Here is a 17,039-nt window from a genome sequence, read left to right on the forward strand (position 1 = left end):
AGTTTCCTTGCTCCATGATTGTGAATGAAAAGTGCTTCAAGGCTGTCAGTGTTTCGTAGGCAGTGCAAGGATTAGCAGCGAATTGATCATTTCGTTGTTGTGCATTTATCTGTGTGGCACAATTTTTCCCCTGTAATATTTTTTTATCTTGAAAGTTTTTGGTTTAAAATACAAGTAGAATATTTGGCTAATGAAATGCAGTTTGCTTCTGAAATCTTTCTTGTTCGTCTTCCTGTTTTTTCGCAGACGGCCATTGGCGAGCTGGAGAGACGAAAATAAAAGAGAATCGCGTAGCTACCAAAAGCAAGCAGAAAACCAGCGGTCTGAAAAAAATATTTCCGAATTTCGCGCCATGTAGCCAAAAGTGCGGCGTTGTTTCCACTTCCCGTTGCGTCGTCATCATTTTCTTTTTGAAACCATGCGCGCCTGTGCCTACTTTGTCGGTAGGTATCAGCGCGGTCCCGGCGAGGTGGTTGGCAGTTATGGGACTAGAACGCGGCTTGTGCCCGACTCGAGGGCGTCCTCACCTAATAGGTGCATTTGTACGCCGCATGGGAAACTGCCGCCATGGGAGCGACCCGAACCTCCTTTTTAATGCACCAGGGGACAACCAATGGGTTGCGTAAATAAAAAAAAAACCGTTTTTTTTTTCAACCACAGTGATCGCCTCCTTGTAGAGAATTCGCCTCGTATGCAGGAGGTACATTGTTCAAGTCTCCCAACCGCCGGAATCCCATCCGTTCTTTAATAGGCAGAGATGTACCCCGGTGTAGTGTTCGGCTATTTGTGGGGGCTCGCATTACAATAGGGGATTCTATAGTGATTATAAGCGCTGTCTCTGGAAGCCCCTTATCCAGCCCCAGATGACCTTGTGAAGAACATCCGCCTTGGTTGTGGGAGGTACACCAGAGCTGCCGCCACGTACCCACTGGTAAAATACGTACTAATGTTCTGCCGGCCAGTTGCGCTGCCGTTGCGGGAAGTCAACGCTCCGAAAGCAGGGTTTCTTGCTAACGCGAGGCCTGCTTCACCTAAAATGCCTAATGCTTCACCTTATCCTTTACCTTCACCCAATAATGCCCCTGTAGCCATGAGGGTACCTGGAACAAATAAATGAATAAATAAATAAATAAATAAATAAATAAATGCTTCGGAACGCCACGTGCGCATTCGCCGCCATGGGAGCGGCCCAAACCTCATTTCAGTCGGCCATGTTTCGCGGCCCAAAGCTGCAGTGAACGCTTGAAATGGTAGTGCGTTAACTTCACAGTAGTTTTTCCCGGTTTTAGCCGGTGCAAGAGTGCCGTCTGTTCTGAGCTACACGCATAGCGATAGGACCTTCGCAGGTAGAGAGAGAGAGAGAAAACCTTATTCAAAGTTCTTGCTGGGGTCAAGGGAGGCGGGGGGGGGAAGACTAGCCCCACCGCAGCCTCCCTTCCTAAGTCCAAACCTTGACTCTTGGCGGCAACGTCGGCTAGCCGGACTACCCAGATTTGATCCTCCGGGCATTGACTGAGCAGCACGGCCTCCCACTGCTCGGGCGTGGTGATTCTAAATGTAGGGTTGGTGCTGTGCTTGACGGTGTGTGGTGCTGGTAGGAGTTCACAACTATCACTACAAAGGGGCCAGCGGGATACTGGAGCCTCTCCTGAGCAATCATCCCTGAAGTCAGGCGCCTGACCGCGGGACGCTTGTGCCCGATTTGTATACCACTGGGTTTCGAACGAACGACCTTCCGCAGTCAAAGTAGACTCCCTAGCCACTTGGGCAAGACTGGGGTAGCTCTAATGGAAATACTTCTCGTCTCACCCGCCCCTTTTCACTGGACGCCGCGCGACATCCTAGAGGAGGACACCTTCATGGGAACGATAAGTGCCGACAGGTTTGCAGAGCAGCAACGAACAGTCCCTAACTCAAAAGCCTTGTCGAGTATTTTAAATGCAAGACCAACTTGGTGTCTGGGATATGTAGGCGCGGACTACCTTCGTTGTCTGTGCAAAACGTCCTTGCAACGTGTGCTTGGGAATAAGTTGTCGCAAGTCCGCTCCAACTAATCTTTTGTTGTGACCTCAGCACTGGATCCAGAGATTATGCACGCCTTACATGACGATGCGACCACTGGACATCTCATGTTCTCCCGCACGCTGACGAGGATACAATAGAAGTATTGCAGGCCGCGCCTGACCGCCGATGTCGCTCATTACGTCGAGACATGCCTAGACTCTGAGCGACGGAAAACAGCACTAACGAGGCCAGAGTCATTGCTACAACGCAATGAACCTCCTTGGCGACCGCTCCAGCAGATTGGAACTGATTCATCATCATCATCATCAGCCTGGTAGCGCCCACTGCAGGGTAAAGGCCTCTCCCATACTTCTCGAACTACCCCGGCCATGTACTAATTGTGGCCATGTTGTCCCTGCAAACTTAATCTCATCCGCCCGCCTAACTTTCTGCCGCCCCATGCTACGCTTCCCTTCCTTTGGAATCCAGTCCGTAACCCTTAATGACAATCGGTTATCTTCCCTCCTCATTACATGTCCTGCCCATGCCCATTTCATTTTCTTGATTTCAACTAAGATGTCATTAACTCGCGTTTGTTCTCTCACCCAATCTGCTTTTATCCCTTAACGTTACATCCATCATTCTTCTTTCCATATCTCGTTGCGTCGTCCTCAATTTAAGTAGAACCCTTTTCGTAAGTCTCCAGGTTTCTGCCCCGTAGGTGAGTACTCGTAAGACACAGCTATTATACACTTTTCTCTTGAGGAATTGATTACTGGGGTGCTTTCCGACATCAGCTTCCGGGATTAGTGGATTATCATGGTTACTTTACCAGCTACGGCGAAACGAAAGCCCCACATAAAGCTAGTGCGGCCGAAGTGGCGAAATTCTTCGTCGATAACATCCTGCTACGACATGATATGCGCAAGAAGTTCTGATCACCAAAATAGCAACTGCTTTTACGGCTATTCAATCCATCCTGATATACAGCCATACAAGTGTTCACATGACAACTGCTTACCAGAGCCCTTACAGAGCGCCTGAATAAAACCCTCGTCGACGTGTTAACAATGAACGTGGATGTGTAACACAACACGTGGGATGCCATCCTTGTGTACGTAACATTCGCTTACACACGGCAGAGCAAGGAACAATGCACCTATATTTGTTTATGCTGGTTTACGGAAGAAGTTCGGCAACGGACGCTTCACGCCATGATATATACAGATAAGAGAAGAATGCAACCTCCCCGTCTATCTCCAGCACGCTAAAGAAGCCCGACAGGTCGGCCGCCTGCGTATCAAGAACCAGCAAAGGACCAACAGTCAGCGGTACAATTTTCGACGACGATGCGTGGAATACTAGTAACGCAAGCATGTTTGGTTTCGGACCCCTATACGTCGAAGAAGATTTAGGGAAAAATTTTGCGACGCTATCTCGGTCCGTACAAGATACTTAGACGTCTTGGTGCACTGGATTACGAGGTCGTGCCCGACCGCGTTAAGGCGCGCTCACACTAGCGGGAGACTTCCCGCAGCGGCACAGCGTCAACGTCGACGCTGCGTCGCAGCTGCTCGGAATGACGATCACACTGCGCGCGTTTTCTCGCTGCGGTTGTCTTGGAATGTAGAGAGAGGAGGCGTTGAGGCAGGACCCTAACGAGCAGAGAGGGAAGGGGATAGTCATGTGATACCAGATTTCCCACGTGGTCGTCTTGACCGTCTGCTAGCTCTCGTCGCGTTGCCCTTTTTGTCACGAGGATGGCTGGTTCGAACGATGAGCTGTTGGCTACGGTAAACGTACTTATACTTGCTTGTTCGCTGCTTCTGCACCGTCGCCGTGCACGGAATGCACGGAAGCGCCGATTTTGGGTGCGACCCATGTTTCGCCGTCGAGACCAAGAAGGGCAGGCGCGCCTATTGCTGCCACGGCTGCGGGCGGAAGACGAGGCCTACTTCCGCGAGTAAGTGCTGTTTCTTATGATGCATTCGTAAAGTCTGTGCTCGTCGTACGGGATATAACTGACATATTACCGGTCGCCTTTTAGCTACCTTCGGATGCCTCCCATCACCTTCGACACTTTGCTGGGCTTGGTCGAGCACAGCCTCAGCCGTCAGGTGACTCCATTCAGAGATCCGATTTCGGCCCACGATCGTCTGGCAATAACAGTACGGTGAGTGTCCATCGCTAATCATGTTCAATTAATTAAAATGGTTAACAGCTTACCGCAAATTTATTTCCTGAAGCTGCTCCATGTAGTCTGGTGCGCTGTTACGGATAGTTTTCATTAGCATCTGAAGATTAATTACACTGCGCACAGCATAAGGAAATTAATATTTTTGGCTACGTCTCGCGTGACTGGAATTTCAACCCATGATCCAGAGCTGATGGAGCAGAACGCTTCCAGTTTTGAGGCGCCGCCGTGAGCGAGTATTTTTCGAATCATTATTTACAACCCATCGTGCGGTCCACGTTTTTATCGGATGCAACCATTTTATTGGAGCCTATTTCAGAAATGTGAAGTAAAACAAGTATAAGGTACTAAAACTGCAAGTTACTGCTTATTAGGTGCATGTTGTGTTCTGACTAGAAGAATGCACAAAGCACGATAATAATGGTTTTAATGCTCAGTATAAAAAATTTGCTCTTCCGCCGTTGGCAGAGCATGTAACACCAAGACGAAGCAGTCTTTTCTTTCGTCAAAGGGGAAGTGGAAATGTTGTATGTGGCCCACCGCAGTTTTCATATTTGTAGAGCAAAATACAAAATTTTTGATCTTTCGGTGCAGTACAACTAGACACCTTGTTGTTTTAATTTTTATTTAGTTTTCTTTAAAAATATGCCGGTCAGATATATTGCTGCTCAATCTCTATCACATATGTGATTGTTTTCCAGGTTTCTTGCAAATGGAGACACATTCCGCAGCTTGTCGTACAACTTTTTAATTGGCCGATCTACAGCTTCAGTTCTCATAAGAGAAACCACAGCTGCAGTATGGAAGAATTTGTGGCATACATACGTTCCTTTTCCTCAGACTGAGTTAGAATGAAAAAAGGTGAGAGAAATTAGTTTTCTGAAAGAACAGCACCTGCATAGGAGTGTTAGAACATAAAATGGAGGCCACAGATGATGTGTTGCGACATCCATATGAACCTTGCCACCCCATTCCTAGGAATGTAAAGCTGTTCCGTGCTAGCTCACTGCATGGACGTCCACCCTGCGGTGACAGCTCAACATAACCCTTATTCTGGAATTAAGAAGGAACACATTTTGGGAAGCAAATATCTCTTTTCTCCAACGAACCGCACAACTTATTAAAACATTATACATGTTGCCGTGACATGTAGGGCAAGTTAAATGGAATGGTCAGTGCTACACTGAGTGCCTCCTTTGCGTCAGTCTTACTGTGCTTTTTGTACTGTGATTACGCAGTGAAATCACGCATCTTCAGAGGTCTTTTAATTAGTTTTTCTATGAATTCTTTTGTTTTGCAAGACCTATGTGTAAATGTTTGAAACTCGTTAAATTATTAATGCTTCTGAAAGAAACTTATTTCAGCTGAACAAACAGGAAGCAGAAATCAGGATTTTTATGTCAGCATAATTTTCGTTGCTCATTATATGCACTATTCCCGCTCCCCACTTTCATGAAATTGTTTACTAAGCCAGTTAATGGCTGCCAAATTTGTGTCTGTTTCAGATTGCATTTGACATGGAACACTATTGGAATTTTCTAAACTGCATTGGGAGCCTTGACGGCAAACATCTAAACATTGAAGGCCCAAATAACTCTGGGTCAAGGAATCTTCACTACAAAAAAACTTTCAGTGTCGTTCTTTTGGCCTGCTGTGATGCACATTACAGGTAACTATATTTTGTGCACTTGGTTTCAACTTAGTTCTAGCCATGTACACCTCAGTGCTTTGCTCTTTTGGTTACACCAATGCTAAACATTAATGGCAAATCAGACTGAATGCTGTAAGAAATGCAGCAATAGACCATGAGCATCTGTAGAGAAAGAGTAATAATGAGAAGCACTCATTATTAGCTTACTGATTTCCTTCTCTTATGCCACTTTGTTTCAGATTCACATATGTTGATCTTTGCCACTATGGTGGTGAAGGGGATTCTAGTATATTTTTGCGGTCAGATTTGCTCAAAACCCTCAGCGAAGACTTGTGTGGTGTTCCATCCCCCACCACTGTCGGGTCGGCAGGTGTCATTCCCTATGTGATAGTAGGGGATGAAGCCTTCCCTTTGAAAACATTCCTCATGCGTCCCTATGCCCGTCGTGGTGAGCCTGTTTATGAATAGCATTATGCATTCTACAGCCAGTAATTGCATGATGCTCATTGAAGTTGCTGCCCAGGAAGTTTTTCTGTTTTCTATTTTAGAGCAAATATCTGGGTGAAGTACCCTAGTCAAATAGGACCAAACAGCATTATGCACATTTAAAGAGACGGTTTTGCTTGTTATCCTTGAAGTTGACATTAAAATCTCTTTTTTGTTACAGCAACCGGCAACATATTTTTCTCAAAAGCAGTAGTACTTATCGTAACCAAGCTCACTTTATTTTGAAATCAAGTATACGATAGAAGCCATTCTGGGTGACACAATGCATTTTGTAAAGCGCCATTCTGAACAGAAAGCTGTTGTCAAACACAGCCATGATTTACTTTATTTTTAATTGTTCCTTTACCCTTTTGTAAAAATTTAATGATTTGGAGTGGCAAAATTCTTTCAAATAATATGCCTCATGTTGTCCTTTCTAGACCTGCAGAAGCACAGATTAAGCCCATCTGGACGTGAGGAGTACCAGCAGAGAGCAACTTTCAACTACCGTTTAAGCCGGGCTCGCCGGGTCATTGAAAATTCGTTTGGCATAATGGCTGCAAGATGGCGAATATTAAGGAGGCCCTTTAGAGCATCAGAGAAAACAACAGAAAATATTTGCAAGGCATGTGTTGTGCTACATAACTTCATGATGTCGGAGAGCGCATTGGCACGATGTGCCTACAGCCCACCTGGCTATGCAGACAGTGAGGACTGGCAAGGAAACGAAACTCCAGGCTTATGGAGGACAGACGGCAATGACCTTCCAGCAATGAGAGGGATAAGTAGACAAGGCTGCCACTCTGCAAGGTAAATATGGAAAGCCTGCGTCAACCAACATTTTTATGCAGTGTATGTTGAGCTTCTGCGATGTTGTATTGCAGGTCTGCTATAGATGTGCGCGACAGACTGGCACAATATTTTGTCACGGATGGCAAAGTTCCATGGCAAGGATCGTCAACCGTGCAGGACGGAAGGTAAAACAAACAGGATAATGCTGCATTGGCTCTAAAAGATGTTCTTTAAAATGAATTCAGGCATCATACTCTTGAGTTCAAACAATCGTAGGCTTTATTTCGCCTCAAAATGAAGGCAAATTACTGTACTGTAGACTATCTTGCTCAGCTTCATACAAAATTTTGGATATATCAAATATAGCTTGCGATCGCTGCCTTGGTGGCAGAGCACGAAGCTTCACGGTGACTAAGCGGCCCGTGGCCTCACTGTCGTCGTCGCATTCTACTTCATTCCTTTGCTTTCTTGTGATGCTAGCAAGACTGCCAGCACATTTGTCAAGGGTTGCCTTGACGCAATCTTCAAAATTGTCGTCTGTCCTTTTCCTCCTTCTGCAAAATGATGAAAAGTGCATTGTTTCACACCGTTTTTTAAATCTCTCTTTTGCTAGGAAGAATGAAACTTGCAAGTACGTACCGTGAAGGTGGCCCTCCGGCAGCTGTTCCTTTGGACAGCCTTGAGAAGAAAAAGCACAAAAACAAGTCAAGAAATCACTACATGGCAAAGTTTGCTTGCTTGTGTACCTGGCCGGCGGCGTGTATTGCCCAAGTGGACCAGTCTCAGCTGGTGCAAGGCTAAGAGGAGGTGGCCCCCGGTTTTGAGCTGGTGAAGGGCTACAAGACCCTGAAAACCCAGCTTGAGCAGGTGCTGGGCTGCGTCACAAACAATGCACTTCTGAATTTTCTGACATAGATCACTTACTGCAAAATGCCTGCAAATGTCAGTAAAAAGGATGGTAGATGCTTACCTGCTGTCGTCGTCATCCGAGTTGACGACTGTGTCGTCGTACCTGGATTGTACAAAATGTGAGTTCACTGAACTTGCAGCATGATATAGACTTACGCATGGATGTGTCTACTTACAATGCGAGAAGTTGCGCTTCTGCAGGGCTCTGGCTGTTTATATCAGCACTGCATCAAATAAATGTATTGAAACATGACATTCTTTGTACTCTCCTTGTATCAACACTGCTTGAAAACATACTGAGAAGCACAAATCTATGGTTTATCATTTCAAAGGTACAAAAATTTCCGAATCTGTAGTGTGTAGTGTATAACACAGTTCATACGTCCTTATTGAGTGTGTACTTACATTTCCAGAAGCTCCATGTCTGGAGAGTTCTCGCTTGTGTCAGTACTGCATGAAATAATGAAATATCCTCTCACCTTGCCTCAACGCTGCTCAAAGTACAATCAGAAGCTTGACATAAGTGCATACGTTTGCCAGCCAAACAAACAGACAATAATGCTTACCTTTCTGGGGTAGCAAACCTACTGCAACTTGGCTGACTCGGCCCTGATGATTGTCTGCATAACATACGCCAGGCTAGAACATTTTGATGCTCAAGCATGCATGCAAATCTCAGCTGCAGTTCATAACCATGCATACCCGGTTTTATTTGGAATGTTTGTCGTGGTCCTGAGGTGCAAAAAAATAGCATAAGTGTTTACAGCACTCTCAGTGAGGCAACATGCATAAGGCTTCTAACTATCCCAGACAAACTTTCAGATTACGCGAACTGTGAACATGGAATTTGCAATATTCCGCGGGAGATATCAAAGAATCTTAAAAAATCGCACCTGGCATTATGTTCTGAAACATGGTATATGCATATAAACCGCCGTACGCGGACGCGTATCGAAGCAAAGTGCCGCAAGAACAAAGGGACCCGGAGGCGGTGCTCAATCGCGCCCAATTCTAGCTAACTTTTCAATGATATTGGGGCTAAGCACGCGTTGCGAAAGTGCAGACGAAAATGTGCGCATGGAAAGAAGCGATACGGGACGTTGAGAAAGAACTATGGCACTGAAAAAGTTCGGGTATGGCAAGCAAAGAAGGAAACATGCACCACTGCTTCTGCTTCCCACTGCGAAAAGGGTAGCGGAGGCACTTTTGGAGCACTGTGGCTAGGCACCAAGTCAGGAAAAGATTCGCACTGAAACGGTAAAACATTCCGGCAAAGGTGTGAGTATACTAACCTGCGGGCGTAGTGCGGCGTGCTTCGCAGCATGCCGTCAATCAGGGGGAAGAGCGCCCACTTTTTCGCGGCGTTGCCGCCGTTGCCGGGTGCCCCACTCCGACATGTGGCGTCAGTGCAGCTGACGATCTTTAGCCAACGGTTCCTGGCATTTCTAAATTTTGATGATGCTTCGGAAGCTGCAGGAAAGATTTTCCTCATGCTGACCGACACCTGGGTCGACACCGCATACTAGACACTCCACAACGAAATAAACTTACCAGTCAGGCCGAACTCCAGTCCTATTAATTCCCATCGGTTGGTCTTGCCATCCGTGTCTTTATAGTCGCAATGCGTCTTGTCATAAAGAAAAGGGTAGGACCGAATACATTCCAGGAACCGCTCAAAATCCTCAAGTCGCATGTTCATGGTGGCAAAGCAACCGCCGAGTGTCCCGCAGCACGCGCGCAGCCTCTGCCTCCGCCGACGGGGTCACTGAACTGGGACCGACGTCACGGTTCACGGTCGGCCCCCATTGGCTGTTCTCGTCAGCGGCGCGGGAAAAATAGGTACCCGACCCATCGCTCTGCGGGACGGCACAGCAGCCTGTCTGCGGGAGAAAAACCGGTTTGTGCGGGAAGCGGCGCGCGGAAAACATTCTGCGTTGTGCGCTTTCCCGCCACTGTGAACGCGCCTCTATACAATCACGGCGGCGCCGTTCACGACCTGTAGCAGTCCAATATTGTGGGCCTCAAGCGCTTCTACGTGTGCGAACGAACAGTGAGAACTAATTCGCACTTGAGTTGCTATTTCCTGTATTCGGTGTACTTTATTTCCTTTCACGTTCTCTTTGCAATTTGCAATGTTTTTTTTCTTTTTTAACAGAGGGTATTGACACGCGTAAGTTATTTTTGTCGGGTGAGCGCTTTTCGCGGGCATAAAAATGCTAAAGGTTACCGCTCAGCGCAAGACGCGAAAACATCTAGTGGAACTTTCTGGAATATTATTGCCAATTCTAAAGCGAAAAGATATTTGTCTTATCAGATTGCGTGAGCGAAGCAAATGGTGGTACATATATATGCCACAACTTACACGAGTGCCTGCTATTACGCTGATATGTACGAATAGCCATGTATAAATAGCCGAGGTGCTTGACCTGTGGATTACATTTCGATGATCGACGATAGAGTAATATAGCAAACGATAAGAGAGGATACTTCCGCGAGCCCCTGCAACCAACTTTGGCCCTCAGGGCACTTAGCAGGACTCAGTGAAACACAGCCGCCTCCGAGATGGCTGTCATGGGCCGCCGTCTCGGAGGCCACGACTTGATTTTCGATTCTGTTTTTGTGACTAGTAATGTTGCATGCATCATTGAGTTATTTCATGCAGGTCGTTGCGCCGCTATTGACACCTTGCGACGACAAGCGCACGAAGCTGTTGTTTCACTTTATGCTAGTTTCATTTCAATTCATATTCGTTACGTGTCAAGCTGTAAACTTATCGCAATAACCTTGCCAGCTGTTAATGAGGAAGCAGAAGTGAATCGTTTGCGATTAACTCCTCCTCAGTCCCTCCGTCCCCGACTGGGGATAGCTGGAGCGTGTGCAGCCGACTAACAAACGCGCGTTTCGACACAAAATTCGCATTGTCCGCCTCTCGAGAGCAGAATTACTGTACATGTACATGTAGAATTACTGTACTGTACCGCTTTAAATCAAACGCGCCACTCGCGCCCCTATTCGCAAAGTCGGGGTACATGCGCAAAATGCAGACCTTTGAGTTCACGGCTGCGCCGCCCGCTGTGCCATCGCCTTCGCGAGCGTCTGCGGCCTCTGCCACGCCAGTGTTAGATATGTCGTTTTGGTGTATTGTTTAGCGCAGTTTCCTGATGTCTCGCATGTTGTTACATCCGCTACTATTTCATATTCTGACATTATATTTTCCAGCGGCTTGTCGGCTCACAAAGGCACTTATGAAACTGCACTGCGGATATTGTACTGCATGAGAAAATGCGTAAATGTGGGGTTGCAGAAAGCACTCCTTGCACACAAAACATTCCTTCTATAGCACTCTGGCTTGAATCAGTACAATTCTGTAATTAGGCGTTTTGTCTAATTACATTGCCACTTTCAATACTGAAAGTGAACAAGGCAGCGCCATATGTGTGACTCACGAATCCGAGTATTGAAAAGTCTTGCTAACGACCAGCCTTTTCTCTGACCCACTGTGTTGTGTATTTTCAAAGCGCAAGATAAGCTGCCCCTCTCGTCAAACATGTGCCCAGAAAAAAGTGACACTCGAAGCAAAATGATCGTCGCACGTCGAAGTGCGTCGGCTATTTATTATGACTAGATATTTATTCCAGCGTAACGCCACGTTCCAGAATCCTCAAGCCTATTCGCGTCACGCAGGAAATCTGATCATGTAGAGTAAGTATGAATCTCACTAGCAACATCGTTTTCGATGAGAATAGGCGATAGAAATAAGGACAAGTATGGCTCCTCTCGTGCTATGTAACGGCTGGGTGGACGGCGCAAAAACTGTACCGGGAAATGATGTGAATATGCGCGTGCGAATATGTATGTAAATACTCACCTTACAGATGTAGCAGGGAAGCATAATACAATTTATACAGTCCGTCGTAGTCCAACTGCGAACTATAAATGTTTTAGGCCTTATCCAGCGTCTATTATGCCAGACCTGCCTCGATCTGCGCAAAATTCTACTTAGCTTGCGTTATTTATAAAGCAGGAAGCACAGATAATTTGTAGCAATTGTTTTACCGCAATCCTTGTTTGCTGAAGTCACATATTTTATCTTTCAAAGCACTGTGTCAAAGTGTGTGTTCGAGTTTTCTTACATTTGCAAGTAAAAAAAAATGTTGCTGCCGATAGTGGCTCGCAACGAACAATTTATAGCATCAATTTTATCTAAATTTGTTGTTTCTTTCAGGTTCTCTTTTTTCTTTGACGTGAAAGTACCGGCCGCTAAGCCGCGCCGTCACCTGCATTCAAGGAGTGGCTTTCCTGCTTGACATGGATGCTTCGGCGGGCAAGATGCCGGAACTACGCGCACTCTCCTCCCGTATGGAGCATATGCAGTAACTCTAAGCGAGAGAAAACAGAAAATAAATATTCGTGTTATTCGTGCCAAAACCACGATTATGAGGCACGCCGTAGTGGGGGACTTCGGAATAACTTGGAACGCCTGGGGTTCTTTAACGCGCACCTGAATCTTAGTACACCGGTGTTTTCACATTTCGCCCCCATCAAAGTGCGGCCGCCGTGGCCGGGATTACGTCCCGCGACCTCGTGCTTAGCAGCCCAACACCATAGCCACTAAGCAACCACGGTGGGTGAGAGCGAAAACAAAGCGCGTTCTAAAATGGCATCTCCGAGCGAAAGCGCGCTGCCACCCTTGGTATGAGTACTGTTTCTTCCCTATAATGTGCACTCACACTTTAGTTGGAGAATATACCAGCTGGTCTTGAAAGGTGTGCGCAGAGTTTGAGTCAGGTTTAATGCGCGTATTTCGCTGGAGCTTGTTAGGTGCTGGTCAACTTTGATGTCCCCGAATGGGGACCGTGGGTCTTTGTTATTCCTTTATGGTTTCAAGCAAGGTACTTGACTGACGATGAGATGACGATAAAGTGCTTGCAGACCCTTCGCTTTCAGCATAAGCGCTTTCAACGTTGCTGCACACCGCTGTTTCTAACAGTCTACTGAAGCTGTCAAACAACAGATATATATGACCACTGCAGTTGTCGTCAAACCATATTCACCATTGTTCCCATGTTCTCATGCGATGTAGTTATAAACAGAACAAAACGTCACTACAGAAATGATGTGTGGACATTCCATATCGACACAGACCTTCTACAAAAGTTAGAAAGGTAAAATTTGTCGTTCACAGCAAAGCATCCTACTGCTGCTAAAACGGAATTCAGAAAGGTTTCGTGAAATAAAAGCTTTCCAGAAGTTACAAATAGGAAATCTGACACATGATGGTTACCTCGGCGGAATGCACAAGCTTTTCTAAAAATTTCGTTGTGCAGCTGACAATGCCGACAGAGGGCTTCAACGTACTCGAAGGCATTGGCCACCTAGGATTAGTAATTAAAAATTGATATGGGCAATTCTTTATTATCCATATACCTACACAAATTGGCTTTTATGTAGGCGCCACGAACGTGGAACACGAAATGGTTAAATCAAGGCTAACGAGTTTCATATTTGTGTAATCTTAAAATTTAATATAAAGGAAATCTCGGTATATAATGAAATACCGCACTGATGAGAGACCACATTGTATTGCTCCAACTATACAGGTCGCTCTTCCTAGGATGCTTGAGATATGGCACACCAGTGCTGTCCAATTCTAACAAAACTAACTACCATATCCTACAGAGCATACAAGGCCAAGCCCTTTGAACATGTCTGGGGCTACCTCGATGTACTTCAACCGTAGCAACAATTGCCACCGCGAGAGACCACCCAATATCGACTTATATAGCTGTCGACGCACTCCGGACGCATGTTCGCCATATATCCAGAGTCCCTGACAACCATCTCGCTCGTATGCCTGAGAAAATACCCAAGGCAGCGTTTTTCAGATCAATTGCGGTTAGCCAGCAGTCTTTGTCATTGAGATACTCGCTCGCACCAAGAACACCATCCTCTCCGTGGTGCTTCAAAAAGCCTCCTATGTAACATGCTGTTCCAGGAATTGCGAAGAAGGTTAGCCTGACCACCGCGGCTCTCAAGCAGATTACATTGGAACTTTTGCATTGTTTGTATGCTAACCAAATCCCTGTTTACAGGGATGGTTCGGTCTCGGAAAGTTCGACGGGCGCCATTGTTATACTATCTCAATCAGTCGTCATCAAGTTTAGGACTTCACATTAACGAGATCTACAGGTTCCGAACTGGCTGCTCTTTGCGCTGCTGTCGAATAAATTGAAAAAGAAGTGCCTAGTAAATGGGCAATATTTTGTGATTCGAAAGCAGCCCTCCAAAGCTTGCGAGGTTTCCGACGTGGTAATTACGAACAGCTGATGCCCCAAATAAACAAAACTTGCCATTGCGCTTCAGAACGAGGACACGATATGATCTTTCAGTGGCTACCGGAACATTGTGGCATGGCTGGTAATCACCTCGCCGATGACGCTACCCGACTTGCACAGACAGGAGCACCGACACTCCTTATACCTTTATCGAGAGTAGACTCTGCAAGAGAGCTTCGCATTCTCGCCCGTGCCATCACGTTCAGTTACTGGCATACACCACAGAACTCTAACTGTCGTTTATACAGCTTCTACCCATCACTGAAACTGAAATTACCAGCAAACCTTTCACGAAGTCAGGCAAAACTGCTGTCGTAGACTGGGATACATAGCGCAAACTACCAACACGCTTAAACTTCTTCCCTGCTAAAAAACGCTGCTGTGTCGGCTGTGGGTAGTAGTAGCATTCACTAACCCCTACAACTATCGTATTGGAATGGCGGACTAACCAATGTGCGCTAAGTGCTAGTGTGAAGAGACCACCATTCATCTTCAGTGCCACTGTTCTCGCTTTGATAACCAACGTCAGGCTCTCCAGTGTGCCTTGAATAGACTGGACCATAGGCAATTCACAGAAGCCAAGATCTTAGAAACCTAGCCTCACAGTTCATTAGCCCAGAAAGCCATTCGAGCGCATCTTCACTACCTGAAGGCAACAGAGTTCAATGCCCGACTGTGGACATCCTGCACCTAACTTAGTGCGTGTGAAAGTGTGATATAGACTCATGTTTTCTCTCTCTCCCCCTCCCCCTCCCTACGTGCAGGGTAGCAAACTTGACTCAGTCTGGTTAACCTCCCTGTCTTTCCTTGCTCCCTTCTCTCACTCTATTCCTCGGTTCCCTGGTTGCTTTCTTCGTCACCGTCGACGAGGAGTCTTACCGGTGCGTGTCAGCAGCATTTATGTTCCCGTCGCTTGAGCGCACAAAAGCACTTTCTTCGATGTTACCGAAGCTTTCATCGTGACAGTTCGAATCAGCAAGTGGGCTGCTTGGTGGTGACGAATCTCGATCGCAGCACGTATTTTCCGAACGCCATTCGTGGGCACTTCACGATTCTTTGTCGCTTTCCGAAGCGGACGTACTTCTGCCAGCGCCGTTTTGGACGTCACATGCAGCCATAACGATATTTGTGATATCTCCTTTCTTGGTGTATTAATGACACGGAAACAACTCTGACCGAGAGAAGGCCTGGCACAACGTGACTGTAGCCTGGCTTATGGCGAAGCTTAGCCTATTAGCCAACAGAGCGCGAAGCGTGTCCTTCAATATTCAGAAAAACATCTAAATTTGAATTCGGACAGTTTCTACTATTTTATTCTCAATACACCTACAATTAATGATCATTTTCAAGCGTTCTTGTACTAATAGTGTTGCAATTAGAACAAAAATGCAGTAGCGTTAGAGTGGTTTAGCTATATTTAGCGTTGTGCTGAATGTTATATTCAGTTCGGTTCAATCGCATGCGATTGGTGTCTGTCCTAAGCGCCAGTTTGTTTTCAGTGCGTGCATGTAACTTACCAGAGCAATCATGAGACAACTTCTCGTACTGTGCAAGGAAGAAGTGGGGCGTTTATCCCATCAGAACAATAGCAGACGCCAGAGTAGACCTAGTGCTTATGCGGGACATGACAGGCGTCTTGAAACGGTTCCAGAATGAGTTCGTGTATAGAAAGTGGGGCCCTACACTGCTACAGCGAGCCGGACATATGCTCTACGTGTCAAGATGGCACTAATTCCGCAGTCGGCGCTTGCATTGGCGTGACTTTTCTTTTCCTTGGTTTAAAGTGTACGGGTGCATTTCGCTGTGGTGGCAGGCAACACGTCGCTTTTAGGGCAAACTTCAAAGCCCACCTTCAGTAAAAAGATTGGTGCAGCTAATTGCCGCATAGATGTGCGGGGCCTTGCACCAATAGTGATAGTTACCACTGCATTTGGAAATTGCAAGCATTCATGCAGACAAGGATGATTCTTTATATTTTTGGCTACCACTTCAAATGCCTCCACCAAGTGTTACAATGCTGCACGCAGCCATACTAAGGATCTCACAGTAACACCTGCAGGTAAAAAGCAAAAGCACTCAAAGTGCGGGTGTATTCTGGACACTATGTTTGAAAACTTTTACGCAAGAAGAGTGCAAGAAGCAGACATAAGAACTGCATTTATTTCCATAATTCCCCATTTGAATGGCCTTTTCTTTTTGTTTAGACAATGCCTACGCCTAGCCGCAGCAGCTCTCTCATGCGGACTCCGCAAGCCAAGAGGGCGCGGAGGCAAATGTAGGTAAGAGGCAAGGAGCAATAGCACTGGTATTGACATTCATCTAATTTCTTTCTTTTTCTTACGTTTAGGCAGCCAGCACACCCTGAACAGCCACCTTGACTGCGGGTGTGTCAGCATATTCCTGTTGTAAATATGCTAATAAACTTCAGTAATCATGAACTTGATAATAAACTTGAAGGCAAATGAGACATCGATGCATTGCTTTTTTGAACATTTCGTGTACACATACATATTATACTTTCCAGTGCTACATAGCGTATTTTGAAGATTCCCTCTATATTTTGCACCTTTAGTTACGGATGTGTTGTTGGCCCTCAATGCAGTCCATGTTGTAGCAGCTGCTTTGTCTGTGTATTGCACATTGGATTAAGCTTGCGATATCCATATGT

General features: G+C 46.2%; 2 protein-coding genes across 2 annotated transcripts; one reads left to right on the forward strand and one right to left on the reverse strand.

Moving 5' to 3' along the window:
• Window positions 1–5,707: 5,707 nt before the first annotated feature.
• On the forward strand, window positions 5,708–8,289 carry LOC129381191 (uncharacterized). The gene is made up of 4 exons (XM_072285973.1): window positions 5,708–5,867; window positions 6,776–7,145; window positions 7,220–7,312; window positions 7,741–8,289. The coding sequence occupies exons 1-4, from the start codon at window positions 5,855–5,857 to the stop codon at window positions 7,769–7,771; spliced, it is 507 nt and encodes a 168-aa protein (XP_072142074.1). The 5' UTR covers window positions 5,708–5,854; the 3' UTR covers window positions 7,772–8,289.
• On the reverse strand, window positions 8,094–9,735 carry LOC140219675 (uncharacterized). Its single transcript, XM_072289576.1, has 3 exons — window positions 9,588–9,735; window positions 9,329–9,506; window positions 8,094–8,139 (listed from the first exon to the last, which is right to left on the reverse strand). The coding sequence occupies exons 1-3, from the start codon at window positions 9,733–9,735 to the stop codon at window positions 8,094–8,096; spliced, it is 372 nt and encodes a 123-aa protein (XP_072145677.1).
• Between the last annotated feature and the right edge of the window lie 7,304 nt (window positions 9,736–17,039).

This window comes from Dermacentor andersoni, chromosome 1 (genome assembly GCF_023375885.2).
Source record: "Dermacentor andersoni chromosome 1, qqDerAnde1_hic_scaffold, whole genome shotgun sequence".
Classification (NCBI taxonomy): domain Eukaryota; kingdom Metazoa; phylum Arthropoda; class Arachnida; order Ixodida; family Ixodidae; genus Dermacentor; species Dermacentor andersoni.